The sequence below is a fragment of the Uranotaenia lowii genome, chromosome 1 (assembly GCF_029784155.1).
Source record: "Uranotaenia lowii strain MFRU-FL chromosome 1, ASM2978415v1, whole genome shotgun sequence".
Lineage (NCBI taxonomy): Eukaryota > Metazoa > Arthropoda > Insecta > Diptera > Culicidae > Uranotaenia > Uranotaenia lowii.
The window spans coordinates 209,890,437-209,916,074 of record NC_073691.1 but is presented as its reverse complement, the minus strand read 5'-3'; the positions used below and the strand labels follow the sequence as shown (position 1 = coordinate 209,916,074).

General features: G+C 35.2%; 1 protein-coding gene and 1 long non-coding RNA gene across 2 annotated transcripts; both read left to right on the top strand.

The window, feature by feature from the left end:
* Positions 1-23,236, top strand: LOC129746646 (putative serine protease 46). The gene is made up of 3 exons (XM_055740439.1): positions 1-730; positions 22,465-22,627; positions 22,726-23,236. Exons 1-3 carry the CDS (start codon positions 472-474, stop codon positions 22,988-22,990), a joined length of 687 nt encoding a protein of 228 aa, XP_055596414.1. The 5' UTR covers positions 1-471; the 3' UTR covers positions 22,991-23,236.
* On the top strand, positions 17,739-19,763 carry LOC129746654 (uncharacterized). The gene is made up of 3 exons (XR_008737342.1): positions 17,739-17,827; positions 17,907-18,205; positions 19,046-19,763. It is a non-coding gene; the product is annotated as an uncharacterized LOC129746654 (long non-coding RNA).
* Positions 23,237-25,638: the final 2,402 nt, after the last annotated feature.

Sequence of the window (25,638 nt, the reverse complement as noted above, 5' to 3'; positions counted from 1 at the left end):
TTGCTGAACAGTTCGATTCAAGATCTTCGGCCGGTTAAGACGTGTTTTCTTGAGCTTCCGGGAGCTGTGAATGAAATTTTGTGTTAATGTTGTTTTCTTTTTGACTCAGTGATGTGTTGAAGGTCGTGTGAAGTTTCCCCGTTTCCGAATTGTGGGTCGAGAAAGCGCTTATGAAATAGTCGGGGGATATTTTTGGTTTTGTGAAGTCATTCGGGTGTCAATAGAAAAAAAAACAAGTGATATCAATAAAAGAAAAATTTTAAAAAAAGTTCAAACGATAATTTGTTTTTGGTGAAAAATGTCTAGCTCCAGTAGCTTAACGACGAGTTTAACTTTGTTGCATTTCTGAGTCCAATTTTCACCCGTAAGAAAAACTGTTATCTGCCTCCGAAAAAAAGCGTTTTCCTGCTTCGGTGCCAACGAAAAAAAACAGCATTTGAGTGGTAGAAAAAAAGTGGTGCTGTTTCGAAAATGAGGTTTTCCATTAGCAAAACCAAAAGCGGTGAAGATGGGTTGCGGCGATGTTGGTGGGTTCGGGCGTTGATGCTGGGAGTGTTTTTGGCAGTCGCGGAGGGAAAGCTTATGGCTCGGGGAAAATATGAGATGATGGCAACGCAGAACAAAAATGTGGACGAGCGAAGTATTCTGGATAACGTGAAGGCGGCCTTTGGTGGAGCTGTTAGTGGACGAGCACCAGCACACGATACGCCCTCCAGTACCTGCAGTTGTCGTAAGTAATGTTTAGATTAGGAAGATTGAAGAAATTTTCATCAACACAGGAAATATAGGTCAATAGTACCTATTTGCAGTTGGATAATAAAAATGTTCAATTTTGTTCGGATCACTATCGATTTTTCTATGCTATTTTTGTAGGTGTTTTGTAAACTAATGATTACACTATCTTCTGATTCTGAATATTAATTTTGAATAAAGTTTCTGAAGGTTGAATCGTATTGAGGATTTTGAATTCTGATGCTCTCATTTTTAATTCGGGTTTTGTGTATTAATATAAATTTCTAAACAATTTTTTTTGTTTCGATTATAGTCGTTTTACCATATTTATGGCATTCGCGACTTTATATCAACGTTGCAGTTTGCGGACAGTTATTGAAAAACTTATCCGGTACAACTGTGTTTGATGTTTACTCTCGGGCTGGAACTCGCAGACTAAACAAAAATTGAGTATTCTTCCTATCATCAGACAAAGATCGATCTCAAAGATCGATTCAGATAAACAACGTAGGATCGACCTGCAAAATTGGAACTTGATGATCGGAACCATTTCCATTTTAAAAAAGTAGCGCAACTTGTTTTTAAAAAGTTGCATAAAAAAGAAACTTGAAAGATGTGCTAATCTTGCATCAAAGCATTGACTCAAAAAGGAATCAACCTAATCGCCTTTTTTTAGGCTTAAATTCGATCCTAAAAATAAAAAAAATCTTTAATAAAATATTCTTCCAAAGATCGCATCAAGATGGAACATTTTTTTCTTTGCTACACCACATGCAGTCTCTGTCTGAAGTGTCTACTAAAATTTGCTTCAAAAAGAGGAAAGGGACAAAAAATAAATATACTAAATTAAATACATTCTACATGTTTTCAAAACATTTGAGCGATTCAGTATAATGTAATGAAAGTATCATTTTATGATAACAGTACGAGGAATTTTTGATTTGACAATTTTTTGCATTTTTCAATGCCGTAAAAAACTTTACCCAGTATGACGGATTGACTCAATGATATCACCTACATACTTTATATTGCGTTTGTTGTCCTTAATTCATTTGTTTATTTATTTGTAATAACATCAACGGATCACATGTTGATCCTAATGATAACTTAATATAATAATGAATTAAAAAACTACTTAAATATACAAAGTTCTCGAAACCATTAAAAATTTTTCTTCGGAAAGTAGCCCTTGAAACGTCGAAGTCGAAGTACTCGGCGCAGCGGTGAAAGTTCTCAAAATTCCAATAAGAGAGCTGTTGGCTCCGTAGTTATTCAGCCGGATGGGAACATAGAGCTGCAGATTTTGGTTCCTTAATCACCAATGGGCACCAAACTGCATATGCATATTCAAGAGTTGAGCGAACTATGCTGCAATACAGGGATAACGCCCAAATCGTTGATGTGGTCCATCCGGGCGATGGTTTCGTTCCCGAAAGTGTACTCTGCGTGAAGAGGGTTCCGCTTGCGAGATAATGAAATGACCGCACATTTGCTGTGGTTCATAGGCAAGCAGTTGGTGTCACACCAGAGAGCGAAGGTGATGAACTGCCTTTGCAAGATGATGTGGAAAAGTTTGGGCCGTCCAAGAGAGTGAGCACATCGTTAAAATAGATGACAAAAATTATCGGTCCCAAGTGTTCCCTGGGGCACACCTGAACAAGCGGAGAACTGTCTTGAAAAGTACAAAAACTGATAGTGTAAAAATATTTGTTGGACAATCATTAAATATTTTAAATAAATATTTTTATAATTCAGTTACCAGTCTGGGCTTTAGCCAGTTATTTTTGAACTTAAAAAAACATGTGATTTTTACTCTACTTAGAAAAAGGGGTAAAGTGCAACAAACTTTGTTTTCAATGAAAAATCAGATAAAAATTTTTGATAATTTAAAGTTTTTGATATAATTGTGATTTCATAACGCATAAAGCACTAATTTCAATTGTAGTTTTTGGTTTTGATCGAATAAAATTTTACATTTTTCTGTCAAAAATGTTTTTAAAGAAAAAGCATGAGGGTGCTGCATACATTTAGGGGTAAAAATACTACAAAAAATTCTACTAGCTGAAATCATACAAATTTATGTTTGGACGGATGAAATTTTGAAATTAACAAACGCGTGATGCAAAAATCATATTCCAGCAAATGGAATCGTGATTTAAAAGGTGAATCCCGGATTTTCATTTTAAAGCATTAAAATGCTTGAAGATGAAAAGTGTTGCATGATGCTCCAGTTGACGGTTTATCGATTTCCTATTTTCAAACCTGGTAGAAATGAGTGAATCAGTTTCAAAAGCATTTTCTTTATTCAAAATAACGTTTGGATGGCGCTGGATGGCGAAATTCGTAGCTAAAAATCAAATAAATCTATTTTCGTGCAAAGTAATGTCAGTAGGAAACAATGGGGATACTTGATGCTTTTTTCTAATTTTCATCATATTTTTTTTGAAAAATTTTGCTGATCGCCGTCGCTTGCATTTTCGGATAATTTCGTAGATATGGCAGATAACGTGTAATTTCAAGTTTATGTGCTGCAAAAGTTAGATCGATACATGAACCCGTAGATGAACTAGAAGCATTTCTTGGGACTAAAAAAATGTGATATTTTAAAAGTTAAAGAAGACTTGATGCTTTAATCAGGGTGCCGCACAGTGGTTCAAATTCCCAAAAAGCTGGAAAAAAGTCAATTTTTCATGTCGGCGACAACCAATTTTTTATGTTGGAATCGAATCTCCAATATTCAGGGAACGTTATGATGTAATTGGATATTTTTTAGGACTTTTTATACACCTTCCATGAAACAAACAAGAACGACAACTGAAACACAAAAATAAAAAATAGGATTTTTTATTGTTTACTCCAAACTATTAAAAAAGGCATCTATATTTTTATAAACTCATAAATGTCTATACCGAAGTGATATATTATAATATATTTTACAGTTTTAAGATTAAAAACATCCTCAATATTATGAACTAATAAAGTTTCGCTTGATTGAGAACCCAAAATTTAAGGATAAATTTTTTTCGATATACTCTATTTATTTTTCGGAAGCAAAAATACAACTTGCGCTGCCGATCGTCGTGGTAAATTATATACCGTTGGATAGGTGAAAGCCTCATCAAAAATATATCCTCAAATCAGCTGCTAGTTTTTGCTATATTTTGAATACGATGTCTTTTAGTGCAACGCTGTTTGGTTCAAAAATTAAAATTTTGAAGGATTTATACAGAGTAAACCAAGCATTGTTTGCTTCGATATTTATGCAACTTCACCATAAAACATCAGTTTAAGTATTAATACAACTAACCTAGAGGAAATTCGGAGGACATACTAAATTTTAACAAAAATATTCATGAATACTTGAAAAATACTCAATTTTCTAAAATAAAGCTCTTACCCCGTTTTGGTAATTATAGAAAAATTGCAAACTTTGAAAAAAAAAATCGATTTCATTTTTTTTTCAACTTTCCGCCCATAATCTTTAACAAAAAAGCTTTTCAATAATTTTTTCCAACTTTTATTTATTTTGAACCACTGTGTGCCGTAAGCTTCGGCAAAAAGCATGCAAAATCTAAAGATAAAAATTCCATTAACTTTTTTGGCCAAGTTAGTTTTTATTTCAAAGTTTATAAGTGTCAGATAAAAAGAATTCTGGAAGTTTGTCTACTACTCTATATTCTTGGCATACTCTAAGGCGTAATTTTTAGTTTCCCGATAACTGCACTTTTTTGAGTCTTTTATCATGAACTAGCTGATCCGGGTGCTTTGCAACACCTTCTTAAACAAACGAAATCTATAAAAATCATTTAATTGTTTATTGTAGGTGCAATTTTAAATCAAAGATGATTTAATCTTATTTAGTAAAACTTGATCTTTAAATTTGTTTTTTGAGATCTGAAATTTTTAATGTGTTTTTGTAAGTTTCATTGGTACTTTAATTATGTCGATATGTATGTTTTACGAACTTCCATAAAAACATTGTTAGAACAAAATATGAAAAAACTAGTCTACTTTTCTACTCCGCACTGAAAAAAAAGATGGTCCCTTTTGATTGGTAAGTGCTTGATTTATTCCAAAAAAGCTGTACATATGGGAGACCCCTTCTTTCCCTTTTCCATCCATCACTGCTTGAAGGAGGTTGGCGTTTCTCAAAATAATATCCATTTTTTCGTAGCCAAAACTCTTTCATATCAAATTTGGTTCCATTGCAATGCATTGGTTAAAGAGTTCTTAAGCGATACAACAAAATTATATGGAACCCGCTTCTTCCGTCCCCTCTCCGCCTTATAAGGCGGAAGGGTTTATAACAATCTTAGAAAGATATCTAGTACCCAAATATCTTCCCATGCCGAATTTGATTCCTTTCTTTTGATGAAGGCTCAAGTTATGCCAAGGGGTCTCAAATAATTATGAGGGGTCTAGATTCTTATTCGAAATTGTCTATATTTTTGTTTTTACTTTTTGTATTCTTTTCATAGGAACTGTGTATCTAACCACAAAAGATTCGCCATTCAACTCTTTTTGTCAAGTTTCTAGAAGCCTTTGTTAATTGCTCCAAGCTCATCGTCCAGAATTTTCTTTCTATATCGGAGCCTCCACCATTTCAAAAACTTGGTATTTTATGCAAAATAATATTGTTTTGATGTTGGAGTAAAGTTTCCATTCCGAGATCTTTGTTTTGGATAAGACTTGTTTTGAAATCATCATAAAAAATGATACCAACGATTTAGAATTTGGCAAAATTCTTCCCCAGAGTGTACGAATATGCCAATTGAGAAAATTGCATAACAAGTTAGAAAATTAATTGAAAATATTACAAAAAAAAATCGTCCTTTTTCAGGTAATGATTTTTTTTGTAAATTCTTTATTTGAAACGGCAATACAGGTAATGATTGTCCAAATATAATTCAGGAGTAAGTCAAGTGAGTTGGTTTTTAAGACTAAATTTCATCAATTAATAACACAGGCCTTGTGATTTAGCTCAGTTGGCAAGTCATTTGCTTCCTGAACCGATGTCCGTGAGTTCGAGCCCAAGAGTAAACATCGAACACGTATCGGATAAGTTTTTCCATAACTGTTCGCCAACTGCAGCGTTGATATAAAGTCGCGAATGCCACAAAGATGTTAAAACGACTATAATCCAAAAATAAAAAACTTTCGGTAAAAGAAATCGAATAGGAGTTTGTGAAAAATTTAAACTAGGGCTTCTGTGTTGTCGTCATTTTTGCTACTTGTGTGGTTCTAAAATTGAAAGGAATCATCATGATTTAAATTGTGTAGTAAATTTTAAAGTTTTTTATTAAGAAATGAAGTTTTGAGAAGCTTACTGTAAACGTCAGGACTTGCTATTGCATTCATGAACTTTTCTCACAAAAAATTGAGTCTCTTTATTTCAAAGTTATTAATTTTTCTATTTGAATCATGTTTAACAGGCAATAACATGTTCTGACGAAAAAATAATTAAAAAAATGATTTTATCCTTCTAGGTTCTATGTTCTTTTTTTTTTATTTGTTACTCTTTGAAATAAAAATCCCAAAAATGAATTTTATTAACTCCCTAAAAACCAATCCTTCTTTTATACGGGATTTACTGAAATCAGCATACAATCAAAGCCAATAATTATTTCAATTTACCGTATTTAGAGGTAGCACGCACCTGCATTTGGAGCATAATTTTATTTAAAATTATGAAATGTACGTTAAATTAATGTCCGTTGTATAGCATGCACACTTATTTATGGCACACAAATTTCGACAAAAAACTGCGGAGTTCTGAGTAGGCCTTGGTCGAGTGCGGACGCGTTTTTCTGTCATTTTGTTGTTCGCGTAGTTTTTCGGTTTTTCTGGAGAAGTCAGAAAAATTAATGGATGTGTAATTTACAAGAAAGCGAAGAATTTTTTTTATCCTACCAGGCTTGAAATCAGGAATCATTTTTTATGATTCCATCGCGTTTCAAAGTGCCATCAATCTACATTGCAAAGAAGCCGGATGATGCAGGACCGCTGAATCACTAAATATGCACAGCATTCATAGCACGATGTCCATCGTGAATTCAGCTAAATATCTTCAGATTGGTGAGTTCGTTCCATTATTTTTTCTTTTGTTGTATTTATAATCGTTCTTTTTAATTGATTACAAATACGAAATAGCTTAACTCTATTAAAGGGGAATTGTCGGGGGGTTGGATAGGTCATCAAACGATCAAAGGACTGATATACAATGGATTGTGGGTTCAAGCCAGCCGGAGTATCTCGGCAAATTTAGAATCATGAGAAGGTTACTTCGGTACCTTTTCAGGATTGTTTATTTGTTTCGAACAGTTGGAAGGGAGTGAGATGAGTCAAACCTATCCCAAACCAGTGGTAACGGACCCCTTGGTTGTGTTGCAAGTATTGTTGATGTGTTAAGCATAGACAATATTTGACTGTGCGATTGAGCCTTCCCGTACCGACTCGGGTCGAAAGACCTATCAGCCACTGGTGGGTTCTCATACATACATACATACATACATACATACAAATTTCGACAAAAAACTGCGTGTTATACACCGTTCTTGTAGTTGCACAATGTTTCAAATTATGTTAATTTAACATTCTATACAAATGGTAACTACATATTTGACAAGCAGTTGTCAAAAGCTAAAGTTATTTCCACCGAAAAAAAAATTCGCTCCTTTCATAATTCATGCAGTATTAGAATTAACGTTGCTCAAATGCTTATCTTGCTACGAGTTCCAATCAATTTATTTCAAATCCAAATCCTCCCAACTTCCAATTGACCTTGAGCGCATTAGCCTCGCGGTCCCATCCAGCTACTAAAGGTTATTCCTTTTTTATTTTAAATCAACCGCAGCTCACGGATCCAGTCAGCATTAAGCTCATATTTTAAAACCACACTTTGGAAATGCCACCAACAAACGGGATGGGAACAGAAACGAACACAAGATAAAAGATTACCTTACACATATGATGATGCCCCCTGCCCGAAAATGGTGCTCTTTTGGCATGAGTGAGTGGGGCCGAAAGCCAAATATCAAACCACCACCGGGCGATGCTCCGTTTTTCCCGGACCCCTTTTTTCCTTTCTTTCTCATCGAATCAGGGGAAAGAATTTGCCGCCGATCAGGCGGTCGATAAATATTTTGATTTCAGCGATTACTCTTTTCTGGACTTCCAGTTGACTCTCAGACAAAAATAATTAACTTAATACCACAATTCGTTGAATTGACTAAAAGTGTAGGTTCGATATGGATAATTGAACAATAAGTTTCCTAAATAATGAGTGTACAATTTTTTAATTAGTCAAAATTAATACTAGAAAACATTATTCGATAAATTTGTATACAACTCGATTAAAAATAAGAAATTAACATTTAGAAATAGTAAATAACCCCTTTTCATAAGTTTCTCCTGATTTGAGAAATGCTTGTATCAGATGACATTTCCCCTTTCTCGCTGTAAAATACCAGTTGAACGCAAAAGTGCTAACAGGTTCAACCGAACTGGTTTGCTATCGGGACAATTCTTTGCGATAATAATATGGCTATTAACTTAATCAGTTGCCGAACATCCATAAGCGAGCCCCAAAAATAACCTGATCTTTAAAGTTAAATGTCATTATTCGCGAAAGAAGTTTCTCTCGATCTTCCTTCGTACGATTCAGGTAAAACGGGGTGAGTTAACTCCCGTGTGATTTGGGACTCATATTTCAACCACCGTTGGTTAATAATTTTCAAAATACATTGTCCAACAAACGGTAGCTGACCCTAGGAGAAGGCTGGACTGGACCAGGTTCGTTGACTTAACTTTTTTCTTCTCGTTTTCTTATTTTAAGCTTCTGGCGCGAATACCCGAACCTGTTCTTCTTTAACCTTATGCTATTTAAAGATCACAAAATGCTCCCGAAAGTATCCCTTGCCAGACGGTAGATTTTGTTTTCCCAATTTGGGATATGAAGCGAGCCAATCAAAAATGAACCAAACAATTGGGGAAGCGTGAGTTTTTTTTCGGCCCATCCATATTGATTTCATTTCTTTTCGAAGCTTACAAATTGGATGCCTACGGCTTACGGAATCGAATTTTTTTTCTTTTCGATTTTCACTTTCAAAACTCCCTTTCGTTTTCAATTCAAAAATACATTTCTTATTCATTGATGGGAGGGCCTAAGCCGAATACGAACTAATTAAAACCGCATTGGATCGCTTATCGGGAGCCAGATTCGACGAATCGAACGAGCCGATAATTTGGAAGCGAAAATTATTGTTTTTTTTTGCTTTCACCAAATGGCAGGTTGAAAATTTACTGCTCATTTTTTAATCAATTGTTTTTGTTTGTATCTTGGATAAATTTTCAAATATTTTCTTTAATATTCGAACACTCCAGCGTAACATTAGTTGAATTTTACGCACTATTAGCACTTCTTTCATTATAGAGTAAGCTTCCCAGATTGCCCGGATTTATCCGAGATTGCCCGGATATTTGATACAAAATTTCGGAAAAGACCGGTCCGGCCTGGTTGCCCGGATTAAATTGAAAAAAACTCGCATTTTTCAGGATTAATTCGCGTTATTTGCCAGATCAAACAGAAAAAAAAACAATTGTGTTGTCAAAATGTTTTATTTATGCGTTCAAAACTAATTTTTTTTGAAGTTTTAAAAAAATAATCATGAAAGGTTTTTCGAAAACCGAAAACACCATTAAAAATTTGCCTGGATATTGTCAGGATATATGGACGACAATTTTGAAATCAAATGCCCTGAATGCCCCTGCTGAAAAAATTCTAGCAACCTTAAAGGGTGTCCCCGATGAAATTGCCACACACAAAATTGATTTGCAAACTTCGAGTTTTCTGAGCACCGGAGTGTTGGAAGAAGGGCTGAACATTTTCGGCACGAACCTGACCTTATTGTCCACATAACACTTCAGCACGTCCTTGGAGTGGTGGCATGAGGCCAAATCCGGCCAGAAGATTGTAGGGAAGTTGTGGGCCTTCAGGAGAGGAAGCAGCCGCTTCTGGAGGCACTTTTTCATGTACACTAGACTGCCCCAAATGACCCGACTTTTGAAAAAGTTATACGCTGCAGGCTAAAATTGATCCTGGGTCTAGTACAAGATCTCATGCCAAATTTGGGCCAGGTCGGACCACGGGAAGGGGTCGCTCAACGAGCCTGAAGTTTATATAGGATTTTGAGACATTTTGTTCGAGAGGAACATGAAAAACCAGTTTTTCGTGAATAACTTTTGTCTCCTTCGACCGATTTCTTTCAAAAACGGGTTTTCTTAAAGCCTAAACTATGACAAATATTTCATCCGAAGGTTTCATTTTAAATAAAGTTAAGATAGAATAGTTATTAAGCTTCAAAAATTGGCAAACTTTTTTAAGGGTGATATTCATCACTGTTTTGTTGAGGCGACTAAATGTCCGACCAGAACACTTAATGTGAAATACATGCTGTTTTGTCAAATAATAACCGATTTTAACCATTGTTATTGCGCTCGATTGCAATTTTTGATGTTTTTCTAATATTTGAGTTTGGATGATATTCACTTGATAGTTCAAAGAAGCAAGGGCGGAAAAATGCTTGACAATTTAAAAGAAAAATTGCATAACCCCAGGGGCTTAAGAGCATGACTGGACGATTTGTGATGCCAATAAAAAAAACAGTTTTTCATCAATAACTTTGGTTCCCGTAGGCTGATTTCTTTCAAAATCAATTTTTCTAAAAGCCTAAATTATGATCAATATTTAATCATTTCAAGTTGTTAGGCTTCAAAAATGGGCTAACTTTTTTACGGTGGTATTCATTTCTGTTAATGAGGCGTCAATATGTTCGACCGCCCCGACTCATTGACAGTGATTAATACCATCCTTTAAGAAAAACCGTTTTTAAAAGAAATCGGCCAACGAGAACCAAAGTTATTGATGAAAAACAGGTTTGTTTCTTCCAAGCAAAATGTCTCGAAACCCCATACAAACTTCAAGCTCGTTGAGCGACCCCTTCCCGTGATCCGATCTGGCCCAAATTTGGCATAAGATCTTGTTCTAGGATAAGAATCAATTTTAGCCTGCAGCGTATGACATTTCACAGGTTTTGAATTTCCCATACAAATTTGGGGCAGTCTAATGTACACCTGTCCGTTCATCGTGTCCTGGATCACGAAAGGTGCACTCCGCTTCCCGCACGTGCAGATGGCTTGCCAAACCAGGAATTTATCCGCAAATTCGGACATCTTCTGAGTGCGGACATGCTCCGGAACTTATCCTTGGCTTCATGTCGAGGTACAGCTTCCTGGCATGGGTTTTGGCGGACTTGTTCTGCTTCTCGCCGCCATTAGGGCCTTTTGTACCTTGAACGTTCGAAGCCCAGCCTTAGTTTAGAACTTCTGAACAAAACTTCGGCTTAGGTGCAGCTTCTTAGCCACATCCCGAACGGAGGCGTTCGGGTTTCGGTTGAAAGCCCCAACTACGCGGCTGTGATTTTTGGTGTTGTACGGAATACTTTTTCCTTCACTTCTGGGGTTCCGATCGGTGGTCAATCGTTCCTCGAACCGCAAAATCACTCGCGAAACCGTAGAATTCGCGATTCCCAACGTTTTAGCGATGGAACGATGTGAGAGATCCATGTTCTCGTGATGAATGCGTAAGATTATATCACGCACGAGCTGTCGACTCCATTTCCGCGAGTTTTGATCACAGGACTTGCAGGGTGTAAACAATGCACTATGAACTAAAACCACCCAAATTTTCATTAAATTCTACCCAACGCAACGGTTAAAAAGTTAGAGCATTTTTTTAGTTTGGCAATTTCATCGTGGACAACCTTTATTTTAAAATGAATAATACTTTTCAATTGGGTAGCTCCTATGTAAAGTAAATTTATAACTCAAAAACTTGAACAATTTTCAACAGCTTTACATCAAATTTGGTACACTATTAAGTTTGGACTTGCTTCAATGATAAATTGTTTAAAATTATTTTTATGAGTACATAATAAAAACTTGTTTACATCAAAAACTTCTCCCACTGTAACTTTGAAACAATAAAATGATAAAAGGGCTTTATTGAAAACCAAAGTAAGACTGAATTCAAACACTTAGCAAGGGAATTTCATGAACTTTGCTACATGAGCAAGTGCGACCTGTTGAAAAGATTGATGGTATTGTACGAGTGGTTGCAGGTTATGATGATAAAGCTTTACGCAAAAAAAAAATCAAATAATTTAGCAGGTCAAGCTTTGTACTGAGTAATCTGTTTTGACATTATTCGTTAAGGCCGGAACAAATATCAAATTCTTCTTGTGTTCTTATACACATAAATGGCTTAAAATACATTTTTTCTAACGTATGCATAAAAAAATATGAACCTTTTTCGATTGATGATATAAAAAAAAACTAAAACAGACAATTTGGTTCTGTAAATTTACCATGGGAGAAATAGAAATATAAGCTTACTTGAAAAAAAAAATCTGCTACCCTGCGAGTGACCATTCAAAATGGCGGTCAAAATCATGCTTGTTGGCTTGTTTTTTGAGCTCTATCTTCGGCTTATTTATCAATTTCTTCCAGCTTTCGCCATAAAATGATTTGAATAGATCCAACTCTGCTGGTTTGCCAAGAAATTCTCGAAGAAATATAACAGGGGCTTTTAGGTGCGCTTATCAACTAAGGTATCACTTCTATATGCAGCCTACTACGATCGCTTCGTGGAGCAGGCCGATGCCAGATTCGACAAAAACACAGTGTTTTCGGCATTACGGTATTTCTTGATGAATTACACAACTTCTGGTAAACACTTCATGCTATAACTTTCCTCGTTCATGACCAGTAGAGAGCGAAAGAAGAGTGTTTTGACATTCCTTTCTTGCTGATCGCCGTCTCCAGCAGGACACTCTAGGAGAATTTGGGGAAAAGTAAACTTTACTTCAAGAGCACGTGTTTTATGGGTGGGATAGAATAGCCCATTACCAACAACATGTTGCAATTCACCGAAAATATTTACATTACCAACTGTATGTTCTCTAGGGTGACCCAACAAACGGGGAAACGTCCTAGAATCAAAACCTTGGAGCTGAAATTGCTCCTTAGCCTATCAGAAGACCTCATGCCAAATTTCAGCTCATTTTGGTTAACCTTAAGGGGTCGATGTACGTGGCTCAACGACCTTCGATGATTTGTATTTACTACAAAATCTACTTCTTTGGCCAATATTTTTATGCACATGCATCGATTGCTCTACAAATTTGTTTTTTTTTTTAAATTTGGACATAATGATACGTGTTATGACATAAAAGTTTGTAATGTTAAAAAATAGGCATGTCAAACTCATTGTGCATTTTACACGAATTATTTGACAACCATTTTGAATGTTCCGGTTAACTGCAAGTGACCGCGAGTGACTGCGAAATTCGCAATTTTATTTTGCTAGTATGCTTATATTATTACCTTCCATAGTAAATTTAGAGAACATGTTGATCTGTCTTAGTTTTTTTTATACAAATATTCAAAAATGAAGAGTTATGAAAAATATTCTATCGACTTTATTGAATGCGATAGAGAAAAGCAAAAATCCTAAGTAAGGAATTTTGCCAAAACGTTTGCGAACCAGGTTTTTGGAACTATTCGATCATATACAACTCTTTTTTATATTCTCACCTGAAATTGCTTTAGAATAACTAAATGAATTATGAAATAACAGTTTTGGGCCAACTCATAAACTTTGCATGTCATTTGGTCAATTTGGATTTGGTAGCCGACAATTCCCCACCAATTTTCAAAATCCAAAAAAAAACTTTTTTTAAACGGTGACATCGAATCGACCATAAGCTCTGAGCTGTCGCAGATTTACTCACTCGTCAATACGAGTAGTAGAATGTGTATGTGTATGTGTATATGTGTATGTGAATGTGTATGTGAATGTGTGTAGAGTATAGGATGTGGAATAGAATAAACGGAATGAAAATTTTTGATACAGATTTCAATACAGATTTTTGAGATTTTATACAGATTAAAAAGATTTTTTGGCTCGAAAATACAGATTTAAATGTGGCAACGCTGCATGTCAGTTTATGGAGTAATTTTGGACGATATGGACGCGTTCATATGAAAGCTTCGAAATATTATTGTGAAAATGAAACGTGGGCCAGAGAATACGACAATGGCGCAGTATTAACGCTCCCGGAATTGTAATTCGATGCTCAGTGGTGGTTTTTTTGTTCGTGGCTACAGCTGCTGTCAGGCCCAAAAGTTTTTTTTGAAGAAACATTGTGCTCCCTCATGCAAGAATGTAATAGTTACTTAGAAAATGAATTCTGAGAGGCCATATTGTTCCCCAAGGAGGGATTCCATTTCTGTGTGGTTGATGTTATTCCCTGTGAAGAAAATGTATAGCTCTGTGAGGCTATTTTTGAATTAAAGTACAAACCCCTTGTGAGGGGCAGTACTCGATTAGAAGTACAAACCCCCTGTGAGGGGCAGTACTTGGAAGGAAGTAAAAACCTCCTGTGAGGGGCAGTACTCGAATAGAAGTACAAACCCCCTGTGAGGGGCAGTACTCGAAAGGAAGTACAAACCCCCTGTGAGGGGCAGTACTCGAATAGAAGTACAAACCCCCCGTGAGGGGCAGTATTTGAGGAAAGTGCAAACCCCCTGAGAGGGGGTATGAGGGGATATGATTCCATGTGAGGAAATGTATAGCTCTGTGAGGCTCTTTTACTCTAATGGGAGAAATGTGACCCTGAAATGTGAACAAATTATAGGCTGTATTTGAACCTAAAGATTTAAATAAGAGTTCTTAATCGGAAGTTTAGGTTGAAATCTAACTGATAGTAAAACCTGAGTCTGGTTTTCAAGATTACAACTTAAAGTCAGAATATCAAACTAATTCAAGAAAGTTGATTGGAAATATAAACTAGAATTCTAAGTTTGAAACCTCCGATTTAGATTGGAATCCTAAATCTGAGATCTGAACCCAAATATTTTTACGGAAGATTTAGATGCAAAACCTGATTCCACAGAATAAAGTTTAAAATTACAAAGTTTAGAATCTTAATTAAGAGGCAAAGAATGAAATGAGGCAATGAATGAAGTTGAGCGAATTAGAATTTTAGTTACTTCTTAGTTAAGTGCGTGGTCTAGTCTAGGAGATTGTTGTGGAATCCAAATGAGTAACTGAAATTACTCTGAGTTTTTCCAAGATATTTTGAATATACTTCGAGTCAATCAATAATCATCTACTTTGATGATTCGATCATCCATCAATTATCACGCTTGCAAATAAGGGAAAACTTTCAGATTAGAGTTTGGAACCGTTACAATGCAATACAACAAGCTAAGGGTTGAAGAAAGTTTTAAAACCTGTGTTTAAGAATTATATACCAAAATTGGTCATTGCATTATAGGAAATGTAACTTTTAAATGATTAAGACTATCCACACAATGTTCAAATTTCAACTGATTGTTAAACCCCAGAAGAACACGGGTCGATATATTTAACGGAATATATCGACCTAAAACTTTGCGTAACCTTATTTTTCACACGTTGTGGACATGTATTTTGTCCGTTACAATTATTCGGACAAAGTTTTAACTTTTTAAGTTTTAACAAAAACGGTTCGCGTATACAAAATGTCAGGTTTAACACTGGTTTGACATGTGGCACAAACAGTAGCCCACAGTAATGAGCAGCCTAGTCCAAATGAGTGCGCTACGCATTATAAAAAAGTCACCGTAGTTCAGCGTAAGTAAACGGAATGAAAATTTTTGATACAGATTTCAATAGGGGAGAGTGGGGATACTTGATCCCCTTTTCTTATTTTCATTATATCTTTTTGCAAAAATTTAGCAACTCGCTGTCTTTGACGTTTTCTGACAGCTTGTAACTTCATGTTTCTATGCTCCAAAAATTAGAACGATACTTGAGCCCGTTGATGAACTAGAAGCATTTTCGTGGGAGTAAAAAAAATACGATTTTTCTGAAGTTAGGGGAGACTTGATCCCCTATTGAAGGAGACTTGATCTTTTATTCAGGAAGCCCAAATCCTTGTATAAAAATCAAACAAAACCCCAAGATAGAATGTTTTTTGACTATTTTGGTCATGTTTTTTCTCATTTCACAGTTTATAGCAGACATACGAAGAAAATTCTATAACTTGGTCTCAACGCTAATAACATTGCATACTTAAAGGCGCTATTTTTTATAATTAAGAGAAAATTAATTATTTTTGCTCTTTTCTTCAGACAATTGTTTGATAAATATTAGTTTTTGTATAAATATTAATAATTTCGTAATCAGCAATCATAACGATCAATTCAGAAGAAGAATATGCCGTTTGGAAGGGGGATCAATTGTACCCATAATCAACATTTTAGAAAACTTTTTCTGAAAAAAGTTGAGAGTTTTCCATTGCTTTGAAAATATGGCATTATGAAGTTCACTTTACGCTCGAACGATTGAAACATTGGAACAAATATTTTTTTCATAATTTTCCCATGTAAGGAACATTTTAAAGTGATGAAAAAAGATCTTCAAGTTACATTTTGTGAAATTTTTCAAACAAAGTTCAATTACTCAAACAATTATTTTGTGAAAATTTTTTAAACTATAAGCATTGTTATTTTGCTCATTTTGGCACATTTTTCTAGAACATTTGATCTTTGTAAGACATTCCAGTGTCGAGATACAGCTAAGGAATCAAGTATCCCCAGGGATCAAGTATCCTCATTCTCCCCTACAGATTTTGAGATTTTATACAGATTAAAAAGATTTTTTGGCTCGAAAATACAGATTAAAATGTGGCAACGCTGCATGTAAGTTTATGGAGTAATTTTGGACGATATAGACGCGTTCATGTGAAAGCTTCGAAATATTATTGTGAAAATGAAACGTGGGCCAGATAATACGACACGATATGGACGCGAATCCATGTAGAGTAGATATAGGATGTGGAATAGAATAAACGGAATGATTGTCCTCTTCTGGTAACGCTTCTTTTGCGGCAGCTCAATCACTTTACAGGAAGCAACATTTCTTCAACTAATTTTCAGCTACCGTGCTGAAAACGTCGCAACCACGAAAGAAGCGTTAACAGAAGAGGACAATCATTCCGTTTATTCTATTCCACATCCTATACTCTACATGCTGGATCTAATCTTTGTGAACAGACCTGAAAATGCTGAAATTGTACATCCGCCGCATCCAATTTTAAAAACTGGCCGACATCACCATCCTTCTGTTTTACTTCTCGAATATACTTGCGACGAGCGTATGGACACCAGCAGCGCCCTCGTACATAATTTGAACTTTGGGAATTGTGTAATCTAGCGTGTTGAAGAAGCAATAGGAGAGATTGACTGGCAATCAACTTTCAAAAACTCGACTGTCGATGAGGCAGTATGGGCATTCTACGAACGACTCTACGAAAGTCATCAGCCTTATAAGCTCCCTTGGTGAAACTCCGAACTAAGAAGAAGCCGCAATTTAGTTCTTAAAGCTCGAAAACGTTACACAGAAAAAATTTTTGACTATTACGTGTAATTGAAAATGATTGCCTTTAAAATAATACAACCTGTAATTTGAAAAACAATTAATTTTAAATTGATTCCCTTAAAAATAAATAAAAACTCATTTAAAATTACAGCAAATGTCCTGTAACAAAAAGGAGCATGACATTTACCGTAATTCTACAAGTCGAAAAAAATACGTGTCTTTGAATTATCAGATATCCAATAATTTTCAATTGCACATTTGAAAATTCGAGCCTGCATGGCACCCCGGTTACGTACCAAAAGAAAACGTCATTTGAAAACGAAAACGCGCAGGCTCTTTTTGTTTTTGTTTATACTTGCTGTTCGAAAGTGTATCGGGTGTGCAATATCGTTCATCTCCAGCGGAAGCCAACCGCGGCATCCACGACGTTGGCGTAGGAATTGTAGGAAAGTATATGGGAACAAAGAAAAGAAATATTTGCCCAAATTGGTGGTAAGTTCCCCATCCAGCATCCGGATTCGCTGCAACCCGATGAGCAGATCCAGGTTGAATCCTACATTTGTCCACAGCAGCAGCGGCACCAACAACATTCACACGGTGGCTAAACTACAGGTTTGATTTATTTATATTATTTTTTAGTTAAAATAGTCTTCCTTTACTTCATTGTTAACCTTAGGATCGTCACTCCCAGCAAGCCAAAAAAGAAAACGAGCAGTTCCGAGAGTGATGACCATATCATTCGCAACTACGACAACCAACAAAAATATGCTCTCAGGGGTACAGGTGCTGCCGCTGCTGAGAAGACAGCAAAGGGGCCAATTTCAGCGGCTGTGGTATAGGTGCTGGCGTCATTGGAACACAGGACGAGGACACCAAGTTGTCCGAAGTTTAGTTGCAAGTGGCAACTAAACTTCGAAAAGGTGTCGCCTTCATTGTTTCCACATCTACTCCCGTCCATCATTTTAACGTTGAGAAATACGACTTTTGAAGGTATGTAATCATTCTCATTATCTGTTGAACTTGAGTGAATTCTTTTTCGTTTCTATTGAATTGTATATTTATGTTTTTTTTTATCTAATCTTCAGATACAATTAAAACGCAAATACTCTAATATTAAAAATTTATTTCAAAAACGGTTAGCATCTATATTAGACTGAGTCGATTTGGGCTCATTTTTGAATTTCTCAAACCCGGGGGTCTAGAAAGCTTCTTTTTGGCTCAAAACTATTCCATGATTTTTTGCAGAATTTTCATGTATCTAACGTTTATATGAGTAAATTTGAATTTTATAGTTGGTATGGGAAAATTTAATAATTTGTACTGAAAAATCATCATTTTTTTTTATTTCTTCTATGGAACTTAGCCTGCTGATGGCTTTTGTGAGAATTTAATAATTTTCTAAAGGAAATTTTTCGCTGAACAACTTTGCCGAAGACCATAGCTTCGTATCTTATTAGCCAAAATAGTTATTAGCTGTTTAACAGGGGTATGACCTTTGGCATTGATAAACGACAAATTCAATTTTTAATTCTGCAAAAAATCATGGATTAGTTTTGAGCCAACACGAAGCATTTATAGATCCCAGGGTTTGACAAATTCAAAAATGACCCCGACTCAGTCTAATGTACGTTCCTTTTATTGTATTTTTCCTTACTCATATTTCATTTTTCGTTTCGTTAGTTGAGTATAAAGATCAACATTTCAATTAAAAATAAATTTCGGCACCTTATATTTTTGATATCTGCTATCAAATAATGATCGACCGCTGAAATAGTGATCTCTCGAATAATTTTGAAAAACTGAAATTTGAACTTTTGTTTTTTTTGTTAGGTATCATCCATGTGTAAATCTCTTCGTGGAACAGCAAGGTTACCCCTGTCAACCAGACCGTTCGAAATCAAAAACTGAACTTTGGACCGCAGCATCCAGCTGCTCACGGTGTGCTTCGATTGGTGCTGTAGCTGAGGGGTAAACGCGGTGAACCAAAATACTCATCGAGTGCGGAACGGACATTCCGTACTTCAGTCATCTGGATTCCGTATCGATGATATACAATGAGCAATGCTCCTCGTTGATCGTTGAACACCGATATCCCGTTGCCGGCCAAGCATATTCTTGTAGTCATTGGGATGACCCCCCATTTTGAGCCACATCATGTTCGTTGCAATAGTTTCCTGGATTTTCGAGGAACGCGAGAGGAAATTTCGTTAAACGGTATCGCAGAATATGTCGTGGGATTTACTCGATGATACCTATGCATCCAAATTTTTACACGTTTGGTTGAAGATGTGCTGCAACAGCAACAAACTGATTTGGGTTCAATTTAATTCTAGTATCAAAGTTGTATGTTGATTAAAAAAGTTATAATAAAAATATTCTGTTATTTATTTTTATCGAAAAAATTCAAATTTCATATTTTTAAAGAAGAAAAATCGAGCCTGAACAAATCAGTGAATTGAAATTTTACAGTCCTGTAATTTTCAAACGGCCTGTAATTTTCAAATCACTGAAAAATAAAGGTCGTGTAATTTTTTTCCGGCCTGTAAAATTACTGTAAAAGTCCTGCTCCTTTTTGTTACAGGATATTTACTGTAATTTTACAGAAAATAATTTTTGCTGTGTACTTTCAAGATAAGACGGATCAAACCAAAGCCTACTTGTCGAGACTAGAAGCCGACTATGAAGCTCTTCGTAATATCGCTTTTGAACTATACATCTTAAAAATTGAGCGCAACGTGAAACAAGATCGCTCTAGATTCTGGAAATATGTCAAAAGTCGCCTTCTAACCAACACTGTACCGTCGACTGTATCGTTTCGAGATCGCACGTCGGAAACCGCCAAAGAGTCCGCAGATTTATATGCCGAGATTTCTTAGCTGCGTGTATAGTTTTCAATCTCCAAACTGTGCTGATATCTACTTTGATACTCTACCAAACTATGACATTAAAATGTCATAGCCTCATTTAACTGCCCAAGAAATTTTGAATGTTTTAAGTAACCTAGACCCGTTGAAAAGGCCCAGTCTGGATGGAATTCCATCATCGTTGGCAACAAAACTCGCTGCTTCTCTTGCCACACCACTTAGTATAATATTCAACCGATCGATTTCTGAATGTGTTTTTCCAAGCCTTTGGAAAATGGCTGCAATATCTCCAATTCATAAGTCTGGAAACGCTCACCGAGTTGAGAACTACAGACCAATATCAATTCTCTGCTGTTTTTTTTTTCAATGTTCTTGAAGTTTTGATATATGAAAGGTTCTATTCTGCAGCTGCTTTGATAATTATAATAATTATAATTATAATTACCGAATTCCAGCACGGTTTCGTTAAGAAAAGATCGACTGTGACAAACCTGATGTGCTATGTTTACACACCGCAACTGATGAAAAACTGCAAGTGGATTCAGCATACATCGACTTCGCCAAAGCCTTCGACACAGTACCCCACAGCATTGCGGTGATGAAACTAGAGCGCCATGGTTTCCCTACATGGGCAACCAGATGGCTGCACTCGTACCTGATGAATCGTCGAGGCTTCATAAACATCCGTAGAACACATTCGTCGGTGTTCCATATGCCGTCTGGAGTCCCACAAGGAAATCATTTAGGCCCGCTAATCTTTGTGCTTTTTGTAAATGACTTGGCAACCCGTCATAAGTCATCAAAGCTTCTGTTGGATATAGAAAGGTTATTGCTCTGGTGTGAAACAAATGGAATGATAGTGAATGCCGAAAAGTGTAAATGTATAAGCTTTTTCAGAACCAGAGCTTCAGTTGCCTTCGACTACTCGTTCCGCGACACTACACTAGAAAGAACGTTCGATCAAAAGCTCTCTTTCGCTCAGCATATGGCAACAACAACAGTAAAGGCTTTCGCTTTGTTCGGATTCCTTCGCCAAAATACTTCGAGTTTTAAAGACCCTTATGCTCTAAATATTATTTCTGCTCGCTCGTACGCAGTGTCTTGGAATACGCCGCACCAGTTTGGATACCTTATTATTCCGTTCACATTGAAAGAATTGAGAGGGTTCAAAAAAGATTTCTGCGTTTCGCGTTGCGCCAACCGCCTTGGCGAGATCCCGTTCGATTGCCACCGTACTCCGATAGATGCGGTCTATTATCATTGACGTCGCTGAGCCAAAGGACTTATCTACAACGAATGTTCTATGATAAAATTACGAATGCTATCGATTGTCCGCAACCTACACGCTCCAGCTCGACAACTACATCACCAGACTTTTTTCTGGCTACCAAGAAGCAGAACAGTATTCGGTCAAAATCATCTACTACAACGATGCTGCCATGTGTTGATTGATGTTTCTTATTTGTTCAACTTCAATGTATCCAAAGCGAAATTTAAATGTTTGATTCGGGATGTAACCTAATTTAAGCCAATTTTAAAACCTAAATTAAGATAAAGTTAATACTCATGGACTGTATGACAACACAGTCAAAGACATCAAATAAAATAAAATAAATAGAAACGATCAGAACTTGGGAAATTTTAGGATAAACCGAAATTTATGCTATCAGCTAATTCATGAAACATTTGTTCTTAGTGCTACATAATTTTTATCATATTTTATTTACCACATTAGGTTAGCCTAGTTTGCCAAATCTCATCCAAACATAGCGACACATTTGTTTTTATGTTTCAACTTCGCTTAAAGTGACTTCAAGAGATGAGACCTTCTGACCAGAATCATCTTGCCAGTAAGCCCCAAGGAAAATTACGATAACACTACCGCCCTTTTCACCTTTCCCTATAATCAAGATAATTGATTGGTTTGCTACCTCTTATACGCGAACGAACAAGGCATCCATTTTCACTAGCGGATGATACACCGGTAAATTGGATGCTTAGTTCGTGTATGATGAGAGTAGGTAGCAAACCAATCAATTGCCCGTTCCGCTTTCAGCGTTCCTTGGGCCGGAGGGCACACTTTTCCCACCTCAAAAAGAAAGCAGCAGAAACAACAATCTCAAGAACTCAATCACTTACACGTTCCTGACCCGTCTCGGGGTGTGGCAGCTGCTGCCAATATTTGATTGGCACTTGTTGATTTCCTTACTGACTTTCCCGGATTTTTTTTTTCTTTTTCTCTCTTTCTGTGCTACAAACTATATTTCGCTTCTGATCTGACCGAATTGATAACACCCAAAGATATCGCCCATCAACGTTCAGCCACTTCCTTCAAGTTTATGGTATCGATTGCTTTTTTTTGTTTTTCTTCATTTCTCGCGACAGGTTGCGGAGAAAGGAACGACGCCGTTCGGATTGTCGGAGGGCAACCGACGGGAGTAAACGAGTTTCCCTGGATGGCCCGGTTGAGCTACTTCAATCGGTTCTATTGCGGTGGAGTGCTCATCAACGATCGCTACGTGCTCACAGCTGCCCATTGCGTCAAGGGGTGAGTGTTAAGTCCACGATTGTTTAACATCGATATCGTTTTAAAAATTCTTCTTAATAACCTATTTCCTTTCATTTTTATCTTTAAAAAATTTCCAGCTTCATGTGGTTCATGGTGAAGGTGACCTTCGGGGAGCACAATCGATGTGATGATGCCGTTCGGCCCGAGACGCGATTCGTGCTGCGAGCGATCGCCCAAAAGTTCAGCTTCCTCAACTTCGACAACGACATCGCGCTGCTGCGGCTCAACGATCGGGTCCCGATAACCGACTTTATCCGGCCGATCTGTTTACCGTCTGATACGGGTGAGTCAAAGTCAACCGAACCAGAAGAAACGCTCACTTTCTTTGTGTTTTTGTTTTGATTTCTCTCGTTCGCCGAGTGAGCTTCATTTCTGAACACCCGGTTAAGATGGGAAGCTTGTTTGAGGAAATGTGTGAAAAACAATCAATGGTGGTCTCGAGAGAGAGAGTTTATTTTTCTCATCATTGAAGAAAGGTCAGCTGTCCATCTGGGCAAACAATATGCAGTACACTGGTCAATGCTGGATTGGATCCAAATCCAATACTGAAAAATGCTATAAGCATTTAAAACATGAGAAAATTTGACTCAAAATAGTCAAAATTGATTCAAAATTACGTTAATGATAATATTTTTTTCCTGAAGTTTTTGGAAGTGATAAGTGAAAAAATATCCATTTTGTCAATTTTGTAAATTTCGTCAATCAAATTTTTGTCATTTTTGTCATTTTTGTCATTTTTTTCATTTTGGTCATTTTTGTCATTTTTGTCATTTTTGTCATTTTTGTCATTTTTGTCATTTTTGTCATTTTTGTCATTTTTGTCATTTTTGTCATTTTTGTCATTTTTGTCATTTTTGTCATTTTTGTCATTTTTGTCATTTTTGTCATTTTTGTCATTTTTGTCATTTTTGTCATTTTTGTCATTTTTGTCATTTTTGTCATTTTTGTCATTTTTGTCATTTTTGTCATTTTTGTCATTTTTGTCATTTTTGTCATTTTTGTCATTTTTGTCATTTTTGTCATTTTTGTCATTTTTGTCATTTTTGTCATTTTTGTCATTTTTGTCATTTTTGTCATTTTTGTCATTTTTGTCATTTTTGTCATTTTTGTCATTTTTGTCATTTTTGTCATTTTTGTCATTTTTGTCATTTTTGTCATTTTTGTCATTTTTGTCATTTTTGTCATTTTTGTCATTTTTGTCATTTTTGTCATTTTTGTCATTTTTGTCAATTTTGTCATTTTGTCATTTTTGTCATTTTTGTCATTTTTGTCATTTTTGTCATTTTTGTCATTTTTGTCATTTTTGTCATTTTTGTCATTTTGTCATTTTTGTCATTTTTGTCATTTTTGTCATTTTGTCATTTTTGTCATTTTTGTCATTTTTGTCATTTTTGTCATTTTTGTTATTTTTGTCATTTTTGTCATTTTTGTCATTTTTGTCATTTTTGTCATTTTTGTCATTTTTGTCATTTTTGTCATTTTTGTCATTTTTGTCATTTTTGTCATTTTTGTCATTTTTGTCATTTTTGTCATTTTTGTCATTTTTGTCATTTTTGTCATTTTTGTCATTTTTGTCATTTTTGTCATTTTGTCATTTTTGTCATTTTTGTCATTTTTGTCATTTTTGTCATTTTTGTCATTTTTGTCATTTTTGTCATTTTGTCATTTTTGTCATTTTTGTCATTTTTGTCATTTTTGTCATTTTTGTCATTTTTGTCATTTTTGTCATTTTTGTCATTTTTGTCATTTTTGTCATTTTTGTCATTTTTGTCATTTTTGTCATTTTTGTCATTTTTGTCATTTTTGTCATTTTTGTCATTTTTGTCATTTTTGTCATTTTTGTCATTTTTGTCATTTTTGTCATTTTTGTCATTTTTGTCATTTTTGTCATTTTTGTCATTTTTGTCATTTTTGTCATTTTTGCCATTTTGTCATTTTTGTCATTTTTGTCATTTTTGTCATTTTTGTCATTTTTGTCATTTTTGTCATTTTTGTCATTTTTGTCATTTTTGTCATTTTTGTCATTTTTGTCATTTTTGTCATTTTTGTCATTTTTGTCATTTTTGTCATTTTTGTCATTTTTGTCATTTTTGTCATTTTTGTCATTTTTCTCATTTTTGTCATTTTGTCATTTTTGTCATTTTTGTCATTTTTGTCATTTTTGTCATTTTTGTCATTTTTGTCATTTTTGTCATTTTTGTCATTTTTGTCATTTTTGTCATTTTTGTCATTTTTGTCATTTTTGTCATTTTTGTCATTTTTGTCATTTTGTCATTTTTGTCATTTTTGTCATTTTTGTCATTTTTGTCATTTTTGTCATTTTTGTCATTTTTGTCATTTTTGTCATTTTTGTCATTTTTGTCATTTTTGTCATTTTTGTCATTTTTGTCATTTTTTGTCATTTTTGTCATTTTTGTCATTTTTGTCATTTTTGTCATTTTTTGTCATTTTTGTCATTTTTGTCATTTTTGTCATTTTTGTCATTTTTGTCATTTTTGTCATTTTTGTCATTTTTGTCATTTTTGTCATTTTTGTCATTTTTGTCATTTTTGTCATTTTTGTCATTTTTGTCATTTTGTCATTTTTGTCATTTTTGTCATTTTTGTCATTTTTGTCATTTTTGTCATTTTTGTCATTTTTGTCATTTTTGTCATTTTTGTCATTTTTGTCATTTTGTCATTTTTGTCATTTTGTCATTTTTGTCATTTTTGTCATTTTGTCATTTTTGTCATTTTTGTCATTTTTTGTCATTTTTGTCATTTTTGTCATTTTTGTCATTTTTGTCATTTTTGTCATTTTTGTCATTTTTGTCATTTTTGTCATTTTTGTCATTTTTGTCATTTTTGTCATTTTTGTCATTTTTGTCATTTTTGTCATTTTTGTCATTTTTGTCATTTTTGTCATTTTCTGTCATTTTTGTCATTTTTGTCATTTTTGTCATTTTTGTCATTTTTGTCATTTTTGTCATTTTTGTCATTTTTGTCATTTTA

Bases quoted from the DNA above. Each gene is read 5' to 3' on its own strand.
- LOC129746646 (XM_055740439.1), top strand. From the start codon at position 472: ATGAGGTTTTCCATTAGCAAAACCAAAAGCGGTGAAGATGGGTTGCGG. The intron at 731-22,464 runs GTAAGTAATGTT...TTCTCGCGACAG, and splicing joins CTCCAGTACCTGCAGTTGTC to GTTGCGGAGAAAGGAACGAC. The intron at 22,628-22,725 runs GTGAGTGTTAAG...AAAAATTTCCAG, and splicing joins GCTGCCCATTGCGTCAAGGG to CTTCATGTGGTTCATGGTGA.